The sequence below is a fragment of the Vitis riparia genome, chromosome 1 (genome assembly GCF_004353265.1).
Source record: "Vitis riparia cultivar Riparia Gloire de Montpellier isolate 1030 chromosome 1, EGFV_Vit.rip_1.0, whole genome shotgun sequence".
Taxonomy (NCBI): domain Eukaryota; kingdom Viridiplantae; phylum Streptophyta; class Magnoliopsida; order Vitales; family Vitaceae; genus Vitis; species Vitis riparia.
Window position 1 is genome coordinate 3,889,297 of NC_048431.1, and position 22,641 is coordinate 3,911,937.

At 36.9% G+C, this 22,641-nt stretch overlaps 2 protein-coding genes and 1 pseudogene across 5 annotated transcripts; all 3 read right to left on the bottom strand.

Annotated features, from left to right (window-relative positions):
- Positions 1-841: 841 nt before the first annotated feature.
- LOC117925136 lies at positions 842-5,412 on the bottom strand (annotated as a pseudogene).
- A 102-nt stretch (positions 5,413-5,514) lies between these two features.
- LOC117925143 (E3 ubiquitin-protein ligase RHA2A) lies at positions 5,515-6,638 on the bottom strand. Its single transcript, XM_034844036.1, has one exon. The coding sequence runs from the start codon at positions 6,350-6,352 to the stop codon at positions 5,864-5,866; it is 489 nt and encodes a 162-aa protein (XP_034699927.1). The 5' UTR covers positions 6,353-6,638; the 3' UTR covers positions 5,515-5,863.
- Positions 6,639-12,317: 5,679 nt separating this feature from the next.
- On the bottom strand, positions 12,318-21,876 carry LOC117923900 (nuclear poly(A) polymerase 1-like). 4 transcript variants are annotated; one of them, XM_034842392.1, is made up of 13 exons: positions 21,728-21,876; positions 21,033-21,637; positions 20,215-20,292; positions 19,992-20,099; positions 18,730-18,792; positions 18,465-18,626; positions 16,746-16,859; positions 16,595-16,657; positions 16,176-16,505; positions 14,222-14,386; positions 13,302-14,132; positions 12,736-12,809; positions 12,318-12,617 (listed from the first exon to the last, which is right to left on the bottom strand). In XM_034842392.1, the coding sequence occupies exons 2-13, from the start codon at positions 21,147-21,149 to the stop codon at positions 12,572-12,574; spliced, it is 2,151 nt and encodes a 716-aa protein (XP_034698283.1). In that variant the 5' UTR covers positions 21,150-21,637; positions 21,728-21,876; the 3' UTR covers positions 12,318-12,571. The 4 variants fall into 4 exon arrangements, with proteins under 4 accessions (XP_034698283.1, XP_034698291.1, XP_034698287.1 ...); XM_034842400.1 differs by lacking the exon at positions 19,992-20,099 and having other exon boundaries at positions 21,728-21,875; XM_034842396.1 differs by lacking the exon at positions 18,730-18,792 and having other exon boundaries at positions 21,728-21,875.
- Between the last annotated feature and the right edge of the window lie 765 nt (positions 21,877-22,641).

Genomic DNA, 22,641 nt, shown 5'->3' on the forward strand with positions numbered 1-22,641 from the left:
GGTTATACAGAAGGAAAGAAGAAAGATGTTAAACCATAATGGTGTTTGGACTAAACTTCTGGTACAGAGCACCATTTGAAACCTTTGTAATCCCTCCTTCGAATCACTATGCCCAGATTGCCGTAATTCCCCTTCAAAAGGGTAATGTTCTTCAGGCATGGTGATTGAAACCCTTGAAGGCCACAAAAGTCTGATTAAGTTTTAGTTCGAAGGAAATCCAATGCTTTTACACATCTAGATTCTCCACTGAGAGCAAAGAGATTTTCATCAATGGTACCTCCTAATCGTTGACTGAGAGAAGAAGATAGCACAAGTCAAATGGGAGTGTCTTAAGAATAAGAAATTACTGATCATCCTTTCTCTCATTAATTTCTTTGAAAGAACAAGTCCAGAGAGGTTGGCCAAACAATGAAGAACCAGACCCAACTGTCTTGTAATTAAGTTATGGTTTCCACTTGAATTATTGAAGTGTACTAGCTAGACTGCATTCTTATCTGAGATTTTTTCTTGCAGAACCGTGTGGACCCATCAACAGAGATGTCCATTTCATTGTTTATGATGGATGAACCCCTCCTCACCCATTACCCATGGTCTCAGATTCAACTCTTAGATATTTAGGAGTGACCCAATAAATGTGCACCAACATTAGGCTGCACAGGTTTACAAGCTTGGCTGGAGCCTGGAGATAATATGGAACGATTGGGTTTGAGGCAACTTTTGCTCACTGCATCAGAAAAATTAAATGATGAACAAAAGAAGAAAATTGAAAGCAAATTGAGTGCTAAGTAAATTTGAGTAAAACATAAAACTGATTCCCCAGTAATGAGCTAGGTTTTCCAAATTATAGAAGATGACATGTTTATTCCCAGAAGGGTGAAGTATTTGCCTTTTGTGCCTATACAAACCGATATACACTATCTTCAAGCAACAAGAGTACTGAAAAATAAAGTTGAACTGCTTTATTCCTACCACACGAGCAGAGATAGGGCTAATTACAATCTCAAGTGTTATCATAAGCTTCTAAAATTCAATGTAGCTTCACCCAATCTCAACCCCAACCAAAAGACCAAGGAAGTTAATACTAACACTACACAATACATTTAACTATTATTGTACAAGCTTTCCTCCTGTGACCCGGATAACAGCAACTCTGTTGAAGAATCTGATTGAGGATCTACTACAGACACATGTTGAGAAGAAGAAAAGAAAGGCCTAGGAGGCAATTTGAGGTCATCAATGTTCCCTTCAAGCATTCCTATCACTTTGGTTATTGAAGGTCGGTCTGATGGCTCCATTTGAATGCACCAGAGCCCAACTATGCACAACTTTCTTGCTATCTCAATCTCAACTTCTGTAATATTGCCAAGCTCCAAATCTCCTCCCTCACTAAGATGGTCATAAACCCATGATGGGAAGTAAACTTTGCTCGAACTCTTTGCCTTGCCATCAACATTCCTTCTTCACCCAGCCATCTCTAACAATAACATCCCAAAACTATACACATCCGATTTGCTAGAAACAGCTCCAAAATTCTGTGTAATCAGTTCAGGAGCTATGTACCCTATTGTTCCTCTTGCAGTATTAATGGACACAAAATCATATCCTTTTGGGTAAAATTTTGCAAGGCCAAAGTCTGAAATCTTTGGGATGAAATAATGATCTAGCAGGATATTTTGAGGCTTAATGTCGAAATGAAGAATGCATATGTCACATCCTCCATGTAGATATTCAATTCCTTGTGCCGTCCCAAGAGCAATTTCATGGAGTTTCTCCCAGCCAAACGACTTAACTCTCCCCTCCTTCAAGAATATATGCTTATCCAGTGACCCATTAGGCATGTATTCATAGACAAGAGCTTGATTAGATCCCTCAGAACAAAATCCCACTAAATGTACCACATTGTCATGGCGGATTCTACCAATAGTAGAGACTTCATTGATGAATTCTTTCCCACTAAACTTTGAGTTCCCAAGTATCTTAACAGCAATGGAGCTGCCACCAGGAAGGTACCCTTTATAAACTGAACCAAAACCACCTTCCCCTAATTTATCTTGGAAGCAGTTTGTCATTGCTAGGATATCAGAGTAAGAGTATCTCTTAGGCATCAACAACTGCTGATTGCCAAAAAATTTCTCCGCGGTATCAACTGGCTTCCATGTTCGATATTTGTGTATAAGGAACACAAATATAACCAGAGCTAAGATAAACCGGCTAATAAGAGCAGTTTCTGAAAGAGAATAGGAAGAAGAAACTGTTAAACCAGGGAAATAAAAATCCAAGCACTTACAGCTATCAAAAATGGAGATTCAGTGAGGACAACAACCTAGCAGCCTGCTCCCTAGTGCGAAAAAGAGAAACTCAAATGCTGCAAAAGGAAACAGAGAAAAAGGCAAAATAATAATAATAATAAAAGCCAAACGGTTGAATAAGAAAGCTAATTCAATTGAAAAGAAAAGCTTAAAATAGGATTTTACCAGCCTTTCCTATCCATAACGAAATTCCTGCAGAAATGAACCGCAAGGAAAATTTAGCTTTATCTCAAAACAACCGATAGCCTAAGAATGAGTAAACCTCAACTAACCTTGGTCGCACTGATAGGTGAGATGCCTACTGAATGAAGTCACTACACATGAACCACCAGACACAAGGCAATCCCTGCACTCAACTGACCATTCAAGCTTGAACCCCGACCCCAGTATTTTCATGATGGCTCCATATGAAGGAAAGTCCACATCAACATAGGTGGCAGGAGTCATTGAAATAAAATGGCATGAGTCACCGAGATCAGAGACTGCATAGCGATTGTACTTAACGTAAACATGAGATGTATTAGTACTAACACAAGGAACTCTTCTATAAGCAGGATCACTTATAGTTCTAGAGCAGTTCATGAATGCTGCAAAGGTGACATTGTAGAATCCTGAGAATAGGAAGTCGGCCGCCACTTCATCAATGTTTAGAGATCGGTATGGAAGATTGCAGCTACTATTGGCAAAATTCACATCTAAAATATGAATTGTACGTTCCTCATATGAAATAGTTTTAACGTAGTACTTTCCTGAGTGGAACTCCAAGATTGTTTTGTTGTTCTTGCAAGACAGCTCATAGTCGGCATCGCCGCATCCCGCTGGATCACCCATCAGGCGGAAAGGATAGCTGATGTTATGCAAATCTCCGCATGAAGACGAGCATTTAACCTGCTCAGGTGTCCTTGCCCCAACTTCAGCGGTCAATAAAAAGATGAATAGAGAAAGGAGAAGAGCTAATACATTGGAGGGTTCTGCCATTTCCACGGTTACTTTGAATTTCGCACGCAAAGTAGTGTCTGAGAGGGAGATACAGACCTAAGGGAAAGAGAAGGAATGTGGGTGATGAGGAGCCGTGGACCCCCAAAACGGCAGCGTTTGAAGAGAATAAAGAGAGACTAGTGCCAGTGAACAGCTGGGATATTTGGGTTGGCGCCGACTGAGAGACTAGTGGACAAGTGGGTTCTATATCTATGCCCACGGGCCACTGCACTTAAGAGGCACTTCCTTCCACAACTTGCATTCATTTCTCAACCCCCACGAAGATTTCTCTCACCCCAAAGTAATCTAGTGAAATCCTGGAAAGAGCACAGATCCATAGTATATCCATAAGCTAAGAAAGTAATATTCAAAAACTCGCAGGACAGGTATAACAGGAGCGTTCAAAATCTGGAGATTGGGTTTTGGGGAACTCCAGACTTTCACAAGGGCTTTGGAGGACAGAGGGGCTCTGGGTCTGGGTGGACTATGGGCTTGAACCAATATATTTGACCTCATTATGGGCTTGTATTGTGGGTGACTCGCATGATAAATAATAATAATGTGGGTCTTAATTTGCCTAGGGGAGGGGTTGTGAGTGAATTGAATTTTAAACTGCTGATGATAAAAAAAAAAATAACGTGGGTCTTAATTTGCTTAGGTGAGGCGGGTTGCGTGTGAAATGGGATTCGTAGGGAATATTGAATAAGTGCATGTGTTGTGAGGGAAATCCATGGTCCTGAAATGATAGTAGCATAAGTTATTAATTGGAGCCACTAACTTCTCCCTTCTAGAGGATGGGATTTGGAAGTATTCCATTTTGTTTGAAATTGGATGTGACAACACAAATCCATCATTTAATTGGAGTTGCTACCAAACAAAAAAAATGGAGATTCCAAAACCAGATATTCAAAATAAACAAACTGCTGGCAAAATCGAGTGGAACATTCCAGAGGAATGGCTGCATATGACAGGTGATTCAATTAATCACACCTATATAAATAAATAAATATTTTATTATACCATAAAAAGATTACAAAAGATATTATTGAATCCCAAAACATCTCATATTTCCTATTCTCAATATTCGTATCCTAAACTCATTCTATTCTCTTCAACCTAAAATATTTATAAAAATATTCTTAATAATATTCATTATTCTATAAAATAAAATAAAAACGCAACTCCATACACTAGGAATGAAGACTTGAAAAAAACGCAACTCCACTGTAGACCACAGAAATTAAGCTTAAATTACTTGTGCCCCACCGCCTCTGTTTGAAGAAGTTCCATTTGAGGGCCCGGAAAAGGACGAGAGTCGAGACAGCCATTTACCCACAACTCTAAAAGCATACATCCTTTGGCTGTACCCCACCTGACCTGCATCATACTCTCCCTAGGGCTAGCCCGTTTGCACTCAAATCTCCACACGGACCACACCCATGAAAACCCCTTTCAATTTCACTCATCTCACCAACAAATTTCAGGTTTCTAGGCCTTTACCCTACCCAATTCAGCTCCGGCTACAGCTAGCAGTGGGTTAACGTCCAAAAATACACTACCTCACCCCTAGGCACAATAGCCATTGAAATAAAGAATAAAATGTACTAGGCACTCTGATCAGAGAGATTCAGAGGCCAACCCAACATGGGAAAAAACTTTCAGTTTAAGACCACAACAATTTGCCATCCTCATGCACACCATTCTGCTTGGACTCTACAAAAAGATTTCCTTGTTTGGCTGCTTCTGGAATATGATTTTTGATCAAGGAACTCACTGCCTGCTGCCCCATTTGCTGCATAGATGCACAATCAACTTTTTCTGATCAGGGTTTTTACATATTATTATCCTTTTTGATACATTTCCATGCCACTGACTGTAGAGAATATTGGAAGTACTAACTAAAGTGTACTAGAATGTTCTGATGCAAAGAGCAATTCTTTCACTAATCAGAAATTGTTACCACCCCACTTTCTTCGCAAGAAGCCCACTACTCTTTCTTAAGTAACCCTAAAAAACACTTAATTTCTATTACTACAATCCTTCACACAACTCAAATTCTAGAAGAGATTGGCCAAATATACAATCAACAAGTAAGGCACAGCCTATGGTGGGCTCATTAAACTCATCCCCACATGCGGATTCATTTCTAAACTGCAGTGATTTTTCTGCTTGGCTTGGAATTTGGATGCCAATGGGAAAAAAACATAGGCAGGAAAACCTATATATATACAAAACCCACGTAAATAAATAAACTGAAACAGAGATCACAGTGTGATACACAAGAACCCTCTCCATTATTAAACACCCAAAATTTAAAAAAAAAAAAAAAAAAACAAAGAAACTTCTAAAATTTACAGCAGTAAAAAAGAACCTTCAAAGAGGCCTTCAAAAAACAAGATTAAAAAAAAAAGGAAGTCAAGAGTCAATACTGCCAACCCTCCTAGACAAAAGAGAAGACGACCAAAAAAGGCAGTGAAAAGTGAAAACCTTTTTTTTTTACTCTCGTCACCATCATCATCATCATCATCATCGCCGGACACATACATGTACCCCATACATCACATGCACAATACCCATCATCGCAAAGAGAACCAGGTGACCAAGTCCCCACCGACGCGACGCTGCGTGAGGGCCACGCGCTCGTCGGAGACAAGGGGCGACCGACAGAGGGGGCAGTTGAAGTTGAGGTGATCCAGCCACCCATCGAAGCACTCCTTGTGGAAGACATGGCGGCACGCTAGCCTGCGCACCTGGTCGCCATCCCTTAACCTGCACAAACACACCACGCAATCGGAAGCGGCGCCACCATCCTCACCGTACCGATAAGAAAAGACCCTATTGAGGTTGAGCTGCTCCGCCAGAACTATCAGACTGGCCAAACCGGAGCCCACAGCACCCAGTAGCCCATCCTCCACTTCATCCGCATCGAATCGAGAGAGGCCTATGGACTGAAATAACCCCAAAAGCAAGGACCGAATATAAGCTACGCAGTTGGCGATGATTGCCACCAGAAGTAGAGGGATCGAATCGGATGAGACATCGTTCAGCTGGCTCTGCAGACCCATCTTTCGCCTCCCAACTCAAAAAAGAGCGCTTTTCTCCTCCTATGTATATATTTTTAAGGTATGAAGAAGAATAATAAGATGGTAGTAATAAGAAGGGGAAGAGTGGGCAGGAAGAAGAAAGAGGCGAGCGGAAGCTTTGATGTGTAAGTTTTGAGGGTAGAACGGTGCGGGCGTTAAGGGTGTGGGAATGAGGAAGCGGTGTTTTTTGCGGCCTAAAGAGTTGGAGATTTTGGCTTTCATCAAGGCCATGTGGTGGGACCTCCCCTATTTGCCTCTTGTTTGTTTTCGTCCATCCCCTCTTTCTCCATTCTTCCTCTACATCCTCATCCCCACCTTAAGTTTAACCTCTTCCTTTGCCCTTTTTTCTTTGCATTTTACAATGCCAGTAATTTAGAAAGTTAATTTGATGAGAATGTTGTAAGTATAACCCCTTTTTCTTAAAAAAATAAAATGGATCCAATCACCACCCATCAGTTGACAATCATTACAAGATTTGGGAATCTTGTTTATATTATTTAGCATCCAAATCAAAATGCATACAATAAAAAGCTATGGGGATGTACAAAATTTAGTCATAGATCATTGGTGAATTTGGATCTTAATCCAATCGATCCAACCCTGTATGCTTTCAAAGTTCAAAGAAAGGGGAAAAGTGGATTGTGGTTAGGGAAGCATGATTACCTTGTAACTCGCTTCCAAAACCTATTTAAATGCAAATTGGGACAACAAACCATGTGTGCAACACATGCTTCTACTCCTTCATCCCAAAAAAAAAAAATGTGTGCCCACTATGCCTTTTCTCATTAGACCTGCCAAATCCTTTCTATTCATTTCTTTAAGGGAAAAAAGCAAAGAAAGGGCATCTAGAAAGGAATTTGATAACAAAGCACAAGTCAATAAGAGGGCCCTATTGAATTCAAGTTGAAACCCAGGACAAGCCCCACCTAGTTCTCAATAATTATCATCAACTCATACTAGCTGATATTTCAACCAAAATTGTACCTTTGTGACAAAAAAGAAAAATCACTCCTCACAGTGCCCAACATAAGCAATTTGGCATTGGAAATGGAGAAGGGGATGGGAAAAAAATAATATTAAATGGAGATCTTTAGGAGCATTTTCATTTGAGGAAACCCATCAGAGGTGTGAGCTGGAACCCTGGAGCAACAGTGCACACATAGAGATGGCGTGGAGAGCTTTCCACCTCTTTGTCACCCTCCGCATCCACCAGAGCCAGATACCCCCAATTTTGTCTGCTTTCACTACAAAACAAAGTGATTTCCTCATCTTCTGCCCCTTTCTTCCAACTTCTCACATTTCTCACTGCTCATGACACTGCGTCCAAAAGGAATCCACACCCAGTTTTATCTTCCATTACCTTGCTTCACCCATGTGATCAAATCCGCAAACAGACAACAACTCTCGGTAAACCCCCTCATTTAAAAAATTTAGGGTTATGCTGGGGGCTTGTTGCATTATGGGTGGTAATCAATATAAAAATGGGCAATAAAAATTGTCACCATATTCTACAGCATAGATAGGGTTATTAAATCAGGAACAACACTATTAGTAGAGGCGGCATATGGCGGTGGGCAAGATTAAGAGGATTAAGGCGTGGACCAGCCCAGACAGAGAGATTTGCCGCGATCTCCGGTGATTAAGATTAATATTAAATGAGAAAACACTCAAGAGGCAGGTATTAGAAATGAGGAAAAGGGAGATCAGAGAGAAGAGATGGGGATGATGGGGAATCAGGGCCGTAGGTGAAGATACGCGTATCCGCCGACCACGCTTGGAAAGAGGAGTTTATAAAAAACACATGAGAGAGAAAAGAACAAGTGGTGGTTAAGGGCTTAAAGTTAAAGCTAAGCTTCAGTTGGGATTGCATGGATTTCATTCATATTTTTGCCAGCTTACTTTCTTTGACTTGTAACTCTTCATGGAAGCTGTCCTGGCTGTCCTCCTTTTCATCATCATTATCATCATGGATTCATCACCACCATCCATCGCCATAATTAGAATGGGTAATTCCATCTTACCTTTTCCTCTCCTCAGAATCTTCCTCTACACTGCCATCTACCTGGGTTTTTTGTTTTTCTCTCTTTTTTTTGGGACTTTCCCGACTGGACAGTTTGCCAACATTTTCACTTTACCATCTAACAATCATCTCTGAAGGGTGAAAAGTGAAGACCGGGGAATAGCTACTGATAGTCTGATAGCGATACCTGAGCAACCACTTGGAGATCAACATGGACCATAATCCATGACTATAGACAATTGATGGTGTAAAAATTGTAAATTTAGGATTCAACCTATGACATACCTTGCAAAGCCTCTTAAGGAAAGTTCTTTTAAAGCTACTCCCAAAACTCTAAATCTACGTTTAACCACTTGTGTCGGCTGTCATCCATTGGGCTAGAGGTTAGAGCTCCCAGGCTCTCAGCTCTATGGAAAAATCATAATTCTCCACTGTTTCACAGGTCAGCCTCAAACACTGAAATTAAGTGTTTAAGCTAATAAAAACAATAAGATCTAAAGTTTTAGATTAATAATCAGATTGTGACATTCCAGTGGATAATCATACCATAATCATGCCCTCGAATGGTTCCATGGTTTGTCCTTGTTAAATCTATTTAGCTCCTACTTCTAAAAAGTTAAAAACTTTTTTTCAAATTTAATAAAAGTTTTATTCAATTACTTTTGCTGATAAACTTAACAAAGAAATTTAATACCATATAAAAAATCGCATGTGATGAGGTTTTTTTTTTATATTTAGCTTTCATAATGTTAAATTACTTTTTAAAATTTGTTATTTTGGATTCGACTTCAACTTTTTTTCCGATTGAAGGAAAGAATAAATCAAAATTAGGTATGAGAAAAGAAGAATATGAACCTAACCCGATGTTTGGGTAGGCTTGGAAATCGTTTTCAATGGTTGAATTTGGTTGGGTTTTTCCAACTCAAACCTGATTTAATGTTTTATAATATCTAATAATACATGTTATCTTATATAATAATATTCATTTTTTTAAAAAATATTATATTATATTGTATCATATCATATATTTTTTATTTTTTAAAAAAATATATAAATTTCTATTTATTCTTTCATTAGTATCTTAAAATTTGTGTTATATTTATTATTTAAATTTTTATATAAATACATTAAAAAAATTCAATAAATATTATAAACGAATTTTGAATTATATTATCAAATCAATCTAAACTTAACTCAATCAACTCAAATTTAAGTCAATCAATTTGAATATAATCCAATTAACCTGAGTTTAACTTTAATAACTTGAACTTAACCCAAATTTAGAAAAAATAATATTAGGTTCAACTTAAGTTAAATACCTCAAGTTAAATGTCGGCTTGGGTTAGGTTGGGGTTTAAATCGAGTTAGGTTTAATTAGTCATTAATCCGATCAACTCTTCAAAGTTGTAACTTTAATTATTTATGTGAGAAAAATACTCTACAAACAGATTTTTTTTAGATTTTTTTTTCCCCGCAAATTATGGGATCAAAATTTTACCCGGAGTAAGAGAAACATTATCAGCTCTCCCGGGTCCCTTATCATTTTTATACGAAGCCATAGAAATTTGAAAATATGAAGGGTATTAAAAATACACCAGATGACATCAAACCCAGACCCAATATAGAAGATAAGAATGTTTGAGGAAAATATTAAAAAAAAAAAAAAAAAAAAAAGTTAGCCCTTCTCTCCATCTCTATTGAATTAACAATGTAAGTGCATTATTTTTTTTTTATCATATTTGTCACTCTCAGATTTCAAGTTGTTTATCACAACGTCAATAATTTACAAAGTAATTGGAGTTAAAATTTATATGTGTATAAGTCCTCGGAAGAGTGTAGACAAACTTTAATAATGACAACGATGATAATGAAAAGGACTTGACAGAGACAATGAAGACTAAGACACAGGAAATGAATATGGAAACAGGTCGATCTCATTCAAAGTCCTCCCACTAAAACGAAGTGTACCCCCGCCCCCTCATCCCTTAATTATTAGCCCAATTTATGAATTAATAAATTTTAATTACTGGGAAAAATTATTGCAACCCACGAGGAGAGCAATGAAGAAGTTTTTTATCTTTTTTTTCTTTTTCTTTTTCCAAAAGCTTTTTAGAAATTATTGAAAGAGAGCTCTAGAGTCTGGAAAATCTGTCCCAATTAGATGAAAAGAATTGCCCTGGTGAGTTGCAGTGTGGATGATGACAAAGAAGAAGAGTAACAAGGAAGAATGAAAGAAGAGGTGGCTGGGGCCAGTAGGAGGACCAGAGTTATTCTATCAGGTAGATAGCTGTTAGGTAGATAGGCATTGGAAGAAGAAAGTTGTAGAACTAATAGAAATTTTAGAAAGTCACATCAAGTGGTAGTGTATAGGATGGGCCGAGGCATTCACAAGACTCTTGGCCAGAAGTGTTTGACGAAAGATGCTTACTCTTGTCATTAGGTCTAGCCTTCTAGGACAAGTGATAATCCCAAACTACTTTCTAACCCATCCAAACCCTTCGGATAGAAGATAGATAGATCTCATAGAAGTGTTCCTTGGTGGCTTTAAAGTTAAAAAGGTACCTCAGAAGTGAATCCCAAGATTGTAAGAGTCAAAAAAAGAATCATAAAGAAGCTGCAGTTTGAACAGGAAGGATGGTAGGCCTCCAATTCACGATAAGATGGTCCCCAACCCCATACTTGTTCATCCACCTGGACCTGGGCTCGTTTTCAGTGATATAACTCCAAAAAAAAAAAGGAGAAAAATCAGGCACACAAGGCAGGCAACATGTAGCATGTACCATGCAACATGAGTTTGATTAAAACAAGTCACCATGCCAGGCCCTGATCATGTGATAGTGTGGTTGTTTTGTTGCTACATTAGCAAGATGATGCTTTGGGCACCAAAATTTGGACACGGCAGGTGTGGTAGCTCCTTGGCGCCTGATTTTGTTGGTGGCTGCCATTGGATCAAAGACACATGCACAAGCAAACACAGATTTTTGTTGATTGATTCAAATTTGTCTGGTTTTAGATCTTCTAAGATGCCAAGATTCCAGACCCTTCACCCTTCGAATTGACAGGTTCATGCATTCAACCACCCCACACCACCCCCCACCCCCCCACTCCTGCAGTTTGGATATTGATATAGCTTTGGAGGATAATGGCCTGGTCAAGCCTGCCCTTTGTTTCACACAGAAATTCTAGTACCTGTTTGGACAAAATTCAATTAGGGCATTGAAAAAGTTTGCAATACATTAGGTACAACCATATTATTCTAGCATTTCTAGTAGACTCTTAAATCTACCCATTGCTGCATATGTTGCAAAACAACATAAGAAATTGATACACCTCCAGTGTTGTGCTGGCTCACGCCACAGACTATTCAGTGATCCCACAGAAACCAGAATATTTTTTATCGAAAAATAAGGAGCTTAAAGAGAACTGATGAATTTTATATGTTGCTGAATAATCTGAACAACTATAAATAAATAAATGCAATTCTAATAACATACTGTAAATCCATCAAACAACTTAGATACAGCCAAGAATTTTCTCCAGGTGGACACCAAAGGGCTCTGGAAACCTTGAGCCAGCACCCATTCAACCTTTTATGGCTCAACCAACCAGAAAAAAAAAAATGCTACCTTGCTCAATTTTTCTGACTTGATAAGCACAAATCTAACGCAAAACTAGCATTGAATTGCTGAATCTCTGTATCATAACTCCAAGTTGTCACATGCCAATTTGCCTTTCATACACATTGTCAAGCCATTGTCCAAATAATAAAGCAGGCCAGTCAGCGAATACCTCAATGGACCACAACCAATGTGTGCCACCAAATATTTAGGAGCAGAAAAAAAACAAAAAAAACAAAAACAAAGCATGATTGTGCACTCCAAGTAGAAACAATCAAGGTCTAGAGGATTATTTGTTCCAAGATGAGTATAATCAATCTAAAGACAACTCCTGCCAAACACACCTTTATTTTCATTACCGACAATTTAAAGTAAATAAACAGGAGAAACCTGATATTATTTTATCAACTGCAAATAACTTGATTATACAAATCCCTCCAAGCAAGACTATTTAACTGCTACTATAAGTTGCTTTTCCAAAGCATTCGAACTTGGACAAGACCAATAAGCAAGGGTTTTACACGAGCTAAAGTAATCCCTTCAACTGCAGCTAAGGTACATCCCTCAAGTGCCCTTGCCTCTTGCTTTCACCAAAGAATTCACACTTAACCTGCAAAGAATCAAGAAACAAAGACTCGTGTGATCAAACCCCAAATAAGAATAGATGCAACCACATAATAGTTGCAGGAAAAAATCTATGAACTATATTCCATTGACTAATAAATGACCTGATAAGGTGCTTCTGTGGGGTACTTGATGCACCAGGATTTCCATGGTAGAATGGAGCAGTCAACTCAGCATCCTATGTTCAGGTATAAAGATAAAAGAATGTCATAAATGGCTGTCTCTACTACAGTTGATCATAACATTGACTTGATATCCATAACAAAACAATTATTTTGCAGAGAATAATAAATTTTGCCCTAAAGAATTTCAAAATTTTAATAACATTGACTATTTGCCAAAGTTCATAGCAGTTATTATTTATAAAATAAATTATATAGTCAAAAACCAATTTGATATATTTATTTTGGTTTAATATATCGATTTTGAATCTATGGCAACTTAAATTAGCAAAAAAAAAAAGGTTTAAGCTTCTTAATAAATCCCCTCCCTCACACAAAAAAATAAAATAAAAAAATGAACAGGAGTAGAAATCTCATAGATGCAAATTTGGAGGTTGATGAACCAACCAAAAAGATCCTCCCATTCAGATATAACCAACAAAAAGGGAAAACCACAAAGGGAAATAAATAAATAAACAAATAAAGTCTACAAGGTCAACTGATTATACCTCAAGCTCCTCTAAACCCCCATTTTGAAAGAGACTGGAGCAAGGACTGAACCCTTGCCCTGCTGCTGCTGCTGCCATCCCTCGCTCTGCTGTTGAGGACTGCACACAACTGACTCTTTTACCCACATCAAAATTCTGGACTTGAACAACCAACCCTACTTGAGACTCACCAACTTCTTTTAAGGAACATTGATGAACAAGTGGCTCAGAGGTTGTCTCAATAACAAGCGCCCTTCCTAAACTCAAGGAACCACTAGCAGAAGATGCAGCCCCAAGGGGTTGGCTGCATCTAGCATATCCTTCAAGCTCAATACTATTGTGTGAAGAATTCTCAGATGAACATATTACCTTGGTTAAACTGTCCCCTACATTAACCTCAACCTGTTCCAGTTTTACTTCCCCTTGCAAATCTGACTCCACATTCTCCACTAAAGATGTGGATTCTCTTGGGTGACTCCCAGCATCTATCTCATCCCTTTTTCTCTTCTGAGAGTTAAAGCCCATTGGTTTTGAAACTTGTCCTTGTTCTCCAGCAACTTTCATGGGTTGGGGAGGCCGGACTCCACCAGGGAAGACAAAATTTGGGATGTTTTTGCGTCTTATATGGCATACATGGATCCACATTCCTCGTTTCCAGGATGAATACATCCATACAGTGTTCTTAAAATCATCAACAGTTAACCTTATATCAAATTGTTCACCTTCCTGGGCAGCACTGCCTTCTTTCCGCCGTAAACCCATGAAATAACAGTAATGGAATGATCTGGATGTGTCAGAAAACTCTGCAGGGTGTGGATGGCACTGAAGCATACCACCTGTGTCCCTCTCAATCTACAGGTTTAATTTTAATAGCCAAAGTGAGGAGAGATTGTAGATAATTGTAACTGAGCTAATCAAATTAATATAGAAAGTAATATCACCTTCCGAGTAAGTAGACGAAGTCGAGATTCAACCCAACCTTTCCAGTTCCTCAAGTCAACATCATTCTCAGCAGTTATATCTATCTGCAGATAGTTCTTGTATGCTTCAAAGAAAAGGAAAGGTTCAAAAAGAGTGATCCAGCCAGTGTTTTCTGTCTCCATCTCCTGCAGTAATTGCAAGTCATCAAGCACAAAAGCAATATTCTAAACCAGAATAACTCAAGTCAATCATCAAAGTCAAAAACCAAATTAACCAAGGGTCTCAGCTGCAAACAACTTGAAGTGACAGAAACAAAGAACACTAAAAAAGGATTTAGATTTGGCCCCACTAATGACATAGTAACATTTTAAGAAGTATCAGTGTTACAATGCACAGTGCATTTCACATTAGTTTTTTTTTGGTTGCTAGCAGTAAGAAACAATAATAAAAACCAACTTTCCACCTTTTATCATCATAGAAACAATATTATCATAATTGTTGGCAATACATACATCCAAGTCACTTTATCAAGCAGGCTCCCTTATATCACTTTTGTACTAAAACACCACAGACCCAAAATAATACAACCGAAAAATGCACAGTAGATGCAAACACCACTTCAAAGCACCAAAACAAACATAACTAAATGTCATCCCCATCTTGTCTAAGCACTTGTACACTTGATAGGATGGTATCAATCCATTTATCAGGATTGGATCTGCGAAACAGAACTATATGATCCTACATAGCAACTATATCAGCCACTATTGGTATTGGAAGCCAGTGATATGGATAAATATCAGCTCATACTCAAGACCACTGACCAGACTACATTAGCTCAGGTCTGTCATTTAGCTTGATGAACCAGAAAGAAGTAAGATTGCCATAATGGTAAGGTAAACTTTTCAGAAGCCAACTCTTGTAATTCATAACAGAAAAGGAATTCCCGGCATTACCAATTGGTAATTCCACTTTTTCAAATGAAAATGGAATCTTGAAAAGGGAAGCTATCAGTACTTCAGAATGTAGTTTGTATAATTATGACTATGATATCAGTATGTTTGCATGACAGGATATAAATGAGATATGGACAACTGTGCCATTTTCCAATAAGGACTCTCAAAATATATGTCATATACAAAGAAAAGAAGACAAATGAACTGGGTTAAACATTGTTTATCTTATTTGAATGCAATGATAGAGTAACATCTCTAAACCTTTTTCTCAGATCTAGTTTTCCCTAATACCATAAGCAAACAACAAAAAGCCAAATGAAAGAACAATAATAATGAAGCTCTGAGTACAGACAAAGGATGTAAAACAACAGCCAAGGCAATGGAAACAGCTTTACTGACTTATAGTCACCAAAACTTGAAGAGGAAAATATTTAACATTGCAACACTGGAGTAAATTTGTAAAAGCATACACCATTTGATCAACTTATGCAATGTTGCATGTCAATACACACTGAAATAATGCTTGCAAAAAAGAATACACAAGTTGCTCCAGATCCTGGAGAAATAATTGATGAGTCCATAGACGATTCACAAACTAAAAACTAAGTTTACAGTCAACAGAAAATGCACATAAGAAAAACATATTACGGGAAACATGAAGAAACGATAATTCTATTAATTGAGAAAAGCAACACCTATATTTTACATCACAAAGACAAAATTAACTAATGCTATTTTCCAGTTCCGATAAAGTATCACTGAAGAAGTGGAAAGGAAATCATGGAAAAATTTTGTTATGAAAACCTGAATAAATCAATTAAAATGAAACAGTCAGATAATCCACACCTCCAGAAAACTGCAGTTATGACAAATTATCACTGAAGAAGTAGAAAGGAAATCATTGAAAATTTTTGAGTTAAATAACCCTGAACAAACCAATTAATAAGTGACAGTCAGTTCTTAATCCATATATCCAGAAAACTGAAGAAATGAAATGTGAAATTCCACAAAAGAATACCTTAACTATTTCATTTCCCCTCCGAAGCTCTTCTTCCATAATACGTAATGTGCTCCAACTAACATTGTAGCTTGAATTCATCGAAGGATATGCAGGAGTTATTATAGGCATCAGATGGTTCCTATCTTTGATGTTTCTTCTTGGATCCCAAACAGGAAGTCCAAGGCATTTTTCTTCAATAGGACATAGCATAACTGGATTAGGCCAACGCCACTGCGTGTAGACCCTGAAGAACCGAGATACCAAGGTACTAGGTACTGCATTTGGGTATAGCTGGCATATGCGAGCAACAAGCAATGCCCAATTTATACCACCAAGGAAACCAGAAACCTGTGGTCATGATAGAGAATGCATCAGCTAAAACATAAGAATAAGAATAGTGAGAAGAATGATAAATGGTCAGAGGTAATACTCCTTACATTTGAATAAACCCCACGCCGCTTTGCCCAGAATCTCATGCATCTCAATGTAGTGCGAAAATTCTGAACCAGAAAAAAAGAAACATAATCAACAATACATACAAAGCAACATGAAGCATGCATGTATTTGCGTTAAAGCGACAGTGATAACCTGAATATTTGGGACCAGGCGCAAAATTTGATCAGTAACTCTGCAACCATTGAGGCTACGAACTGTCTGCTCATCTACATTTTGTAGTATTGTTTCTTGTGAAATATCCAAGTCCTGTGAAAAATTAACATGTTAAAGTAACAAACATAAATTCCAAAACAAATTCACAAGTTAGACACATTAAAAACAAATGAGGTACTAAATAGAACTGCCTAATTTTCTGCAACACTGATTAGAATGACAATGTGGATTACAAATTATAAAATACACAACCATGACAGCTCATTCAAAATAGACAAAACCAAACTTCAATGATTACCATGAAGGGTGGGAAAAAGGCTCTTCAACTTTCATAGCCTGAAGAGTCAAAACCATTCAAATAATTGCAAAAGTGGTATCACAAAACAAAACATAATTTAAGGAAGCTAAAATGTCTAGGGTCAGCTCATGGTTGTCACCAACAAATGCTGCCAAGACATATCCAAAACATCTATGTACTTTCTCAATGAAAATAAGAAAGTTAGAACAATATCCTTCCCTTCTTTTACCTCTTTTCCTATGAGGTTTCCAAATGTAACCTCAACAGCCACAGACCGTCAGTTCAAGAAAAAAGCAAAATGTTGGTAAGAAATAGTGATCTTTGCGTATTATAGGGTTCTGGTAGCCTGGTACAAGTCATATATGCTTGCAGAAGAACAATTTCTCTCCTATACTTGTCTTGCCAGCTGTTCATGTATTTATATAGAGTCTCTAGGTTTGTTTTAACATTTCCCAAATTTGTTGCTTTCCTATTATTTTTGCAAATATTCTCTAAACTTGCCAAAATACTCATAGCACAAGAAACTCCCTTTACTTTGCTTTTTTTGCTTTAGGCCTTACAGAATTCATGTACTAGTTAGTGCCCAACTTAGGAGAATAAAAACCAAATCCTAAGAGGAGACAAGCAAAATAAAAACAACCATCAAACACAGCTGCCACACTCTCCAGTCTCATCAAAGATCGAGGGACAAACCGAAGAAGATGATCTCCGTTCCATTAGAATCCACCAAAGAAAGTACATTACATTTGGCTAAAGAGTCCACCTTATCATTAGCATTCCTATGGATATCCACTCGAAAGATTTAATTAACGAACTTGAGGGCACTCAAAGAAGCTTTCTCACATTACTCTGGGTAAGTATCATAGTCCGCAAATTTTGAGCTTTTAGACTACAACATTTTTTAATAAGCAAATAAGATGTTATAAAGAGCACCAAAAGAAGGTGCAACCCGTGTGCACCAATTGCATAAAAGGTCATTCAAACAACAAAAGGAAAGGAAAGGTTTTCTTGCACCTTAAGACAAATACAAAACATCAATAAAATCTATGGCCTTCCATCTCCTACTAATCTACCAGACCACTAAAACCTATTCATGAAAACATTTTTTAGCTGCAATTCTAACTGGTTTAAACTATCAAAAGATCTTTTAATATGTTCCTTCCAAATGGTCAAAATAAGCTTTTAGACCATAATGTGCCACTTGAAAAATTAAGCAAAACCAAGAGAAGCTGATTGACATTTTTGTACAGGAATGCTGTAGCCAATTTTAGAATCTTCTTTAACCGCATTGTCAAAATGAATAGAAAAGCAAGGAAAGAGAAAATGACACTTACTTCAGAATACCCTGCACAGGAGATGCAAAAGCTATACTAGAAAGTCAAATTGGAAGCAAAACTTACTTCAGGAATAACCCAGAGTGATAGTCTTGCATAAAGAAGATCTATAGAAACCCCATTGAACTTGAACTTCATGACAGGAACATGAGCATCAGGCACAGGATGCAGTTCTTGTACTTCAGGTGTTTCTGCTAGCATCCTATGAAGTTCACCGAAAAAATCTTCCTGCATTGAGTATAAAAAATAATATTTCATCTCAGAGTTCTTTTAAGTAAATAAAACCAGAGTTAAGAACTGTCGCTCATCTGGAGGTAAGTTCTTATCTCACATCTCGAGTAGCATGTCTAGGTCCAACACATAATGTGTCTATATCAGCACCTGGGCCATGAACCTATTTTACAACCATAAGTAAAATCATTAAAAAATATATAAAAATAAGTTCAACAACTTAGTGATATAAGCAAAATATTGGATATGAAATCTTAAACTCAACTCCTGAGCTATACATTTACAAGGTTCCCCTTAAAAGGCCCAGCAGTATCACATGCACAAATTTTCAAATTTGGATGTATTTATCTCCCTTTTATCTTTATCCATTAAGTTGGGGCACTGGCCTCTTGACAGTTTCATTGTTCTCTAAGTTTCAAGACTCTCCCTCCCTCCCCCCCTCCTAGTATGATGGAGCACACACATATGCACATTCTCTCATACATAAACATAACTTTCATGTGTGCATGTCATCTTCTAGCCAGACAGAACATGCACTCTTTCTCTCCCCCCTCCTAGTCAGACAAAACACACACATGCATATTCATGCATGCAGGTCAACTTCCAGTCAGATGGAACATTCTCCCTCACTCATACACATTCATGCATGCATGTCACCTTATAGTCCAATGGAATACACACATTTACAATTCATGTGGCATATCATCTTATAGTTGGACGAAGCACGCATACTCTCTCTCTCAAACACACACACAAACATTCATGTGCACTGGTCACTTTCCAGTCTGACAGAGCACACCTTCATTCACAATAATGTTGCTTATTGTCAAGATAGCTAACCCATGGGATTGTATACAGTTATATTAGTTGTACTAAATGCATGTTTCTAACAAGCACACTCTCACTTTCTCTCAGGCACACACAGCACATGTCACCTTCTAGTAGAAGGGAAAACACCTTTATGGCTTTATTCACTAGAATGTTCCTTGATGACAATATAGGTAAGCCATGAGACTGTACTACAGTTCTACTAGTTGCTGTGTCATCTGGGCTGAGTGATGGCTGAGGCATGATGATTACAATCTTGCAGCATTATGAAGCTCACCAATCTCCATGGCATGGCATTCAGAACCATATGAGCAAATATCAAGAATATAATCATCACTCCAAAGCCTCTTAAGAAAAGAAAATATCCAGACTTAAACAAAGAAAATCCTAATTATTTCACCTGAAATTTGGATAGAGTTCAAGTAAACTAAATTGTTAACTCAAAATCTTTAATTAGTTTATAAGTAAACATAACAAGAAAAAGTAGAGGAAAAAACTATAGAGGATTAAGGGAAAAAAGGGCAATATGCATACACCCAATCGATAAGAACCAAACGTGAAGATCTTTGCATTTGCTTCATGAACCAGCTGTTCATTAAACCCTTTAGCACGGCTAACAGTTTTCACCCATACCTTCACTATCTGTCATTCCACAGTAATTAATATAAAACCAAAGAAACTACAAAGAACAAGTACAAAAATTGAAAATTTTCCTAATAGAAAAGATACTAGAATTATATTGACATAACAACTCAACCTGATCTACTCTCCCTAGAACTTCCTCCCTCCTTATAGCTTCTTCCCGAGTTTCATACAATCCAGAATCTGCAAGAAACTGATCATCCAAACTTACATGAATATTGATAGGCAAAACATTCCATGATTCTGTTTTCAGTGCTTTAGGAATTCACCAGTTGGTTGCATAGAAAAGGCACAAAAGGTTAAAAAAATGTATTAAAAATTTGAATCTTAGATAGATATCTTACAATTTCATTTTTTTAAAAGGGACTCGACCCCAATACTTCCCAGGAGATAGATATCTCACCATAAGGACCAGAAAAGCATGACCTCCACCAAACCTGATATAAGCAGCAATCTATTGCTGTTGGAGGGAAGGCATCAATGTTACCCTTGTAAACTCATAGAGTTTAACAGCCCCAATGGACTGGTTATCACAACTTAACTAGATTTTATCCACTCTTCTAAGAACTAATTGATTGAGTATGACAGTGGGATTTGGGACCAAAAAGTAGTACTGAGTCATGAAAATGGTTGAAGCCACCCAACATCATTGGAAATGGTTTAGGCAAGGGACCAGAAATAAACCCGAACAGCATCTTCTTGATTTAAACCAACTTGTAGAGAGATGGACCAGGATCAACCATTGCCTAACCCAAAGAAAACTTTTCTTTGCTTCTCTCCCGCAACCAAAACCACATACATCATACAGCAAAAAATTCAAAATATATTATATTACCATTCCTTTTGCGCGTTTTCTTGTCAACCAACCAGTACCGTACAATAAAAATTACAGTAACAGCAAAAATACTCCTCATTCTACATCCAAAAACCAACCTTTTCCAATTCTCGGGTCTTAATCAGATCAAACTCGGTGGGCCCAGCAGTTGAAATAGGCTCCGATACTCCAAGGCACAGAGTATTCACCTGATTACTTGCTGATACGCTGGCCATTAATTTTTTCCCTATTACAATTCTGAAAAGAGTAGAATGGCTTATTACACCCAGGCACAACCACAAAAAAAAAAAAAATGCTTTTCGCAATTTTCCCCTTCCCAGATCAATAACAAGGGCTCTTAATCATTAAACACTGAACAAATAATAATAATTAAAAATATAACAGAAAAAAAAAAAAAAAAAAAAAAAAAAAAAAAAAAAAGCAAAAATCTTGCGATCGCAGGCAAAATGATTCATTGATTTGAGAGACGCCAGAGGCTACAACCAAAAGAAAGCGTACAACGAAAACCCTAGCCCGCTCAAGACCATCACATAACACAGACGATGCACTGATACAAATCCAACACAAAACATACAAGAGAATTATTCTCGGGACAAAAACGACACAAATGTAGAAAAAAACATAGAAACCCTAGCTCAGAAACTGTCTTCCAGGGTTGGATTTGAAGAGAGGGTATCCGACTCTGAGAAAGCGAACGAAAGACCTGGAAAAAGCAAAAGAGATTAAAGAGATTGAAGAAAAGACAAAGAGAAGGATGATGATTTTTTAAAAGAGAGAAGAAGATTAGGCTTACAGAGAATGATGAATCGGCAGATCTATGTAGGAAGCGATGTGATACGCTTTGGTGAGCTGTGTCCACTTGCCTTTCATGCCAGACATTTGTAACGCCTGCGTTTCTGCACTCTGGTATTTATATCCCTCCACTCCCCAAGCACTCGCTTTTTCGTTTCAAATAACCTCTTTATTTTTTTTCTTTTTTTTCTTCTTTTTTTATTTTCTTTATTATTGTCTTTCTTCTGCACCATTCAAGATAAAATAAATAACCAATTTATTAAATCAGAAGAAAATCCCTTGATAAATTACAAAATTCAATCCAATAACTTCGGAAGAAAAAAATTAAAATGTTAGTTACTAATTATAACCAAAAAAACTGTCAACAAATAACGATAAAAACGTTCCAAACTGTAAAAACAAAATTATAATTGTTAGAAATTTTTAAAATGATAATTTTTTTCATTTTCATTTTTAGGATAATTAAATATCGTTTTTAAGAAAATTGAAAATAAAATAAAAGAATAGAATCACAAAAATATCTTGTTGTCCCTAGGATATAAAAGCAATACCAATATTGTATATAAGAAAAACAAATATTAATATAAATATAATATCTTCGTGTTTGTATTTAACATCAAATATTATGTTAAAAGTATTATATAAATATTTTATTTATTTGTTAAACTACGAATTATCATAAATGAATATAATTTTATCTCAGAATAATTTATTTGATTAATAATAAGTATAATAAAATATTTTATAAAACCATTTCAAAAAAAACATGTAATTAAGATTATATATATATATATATATATATATATATATATATATATATATATATATATATATATATATATATTTTAAATTATTACTTTTCTTAATAAAACACATTTTCAAGAAAAGAAAAAAAAATTAAAAACTATTTTTAGA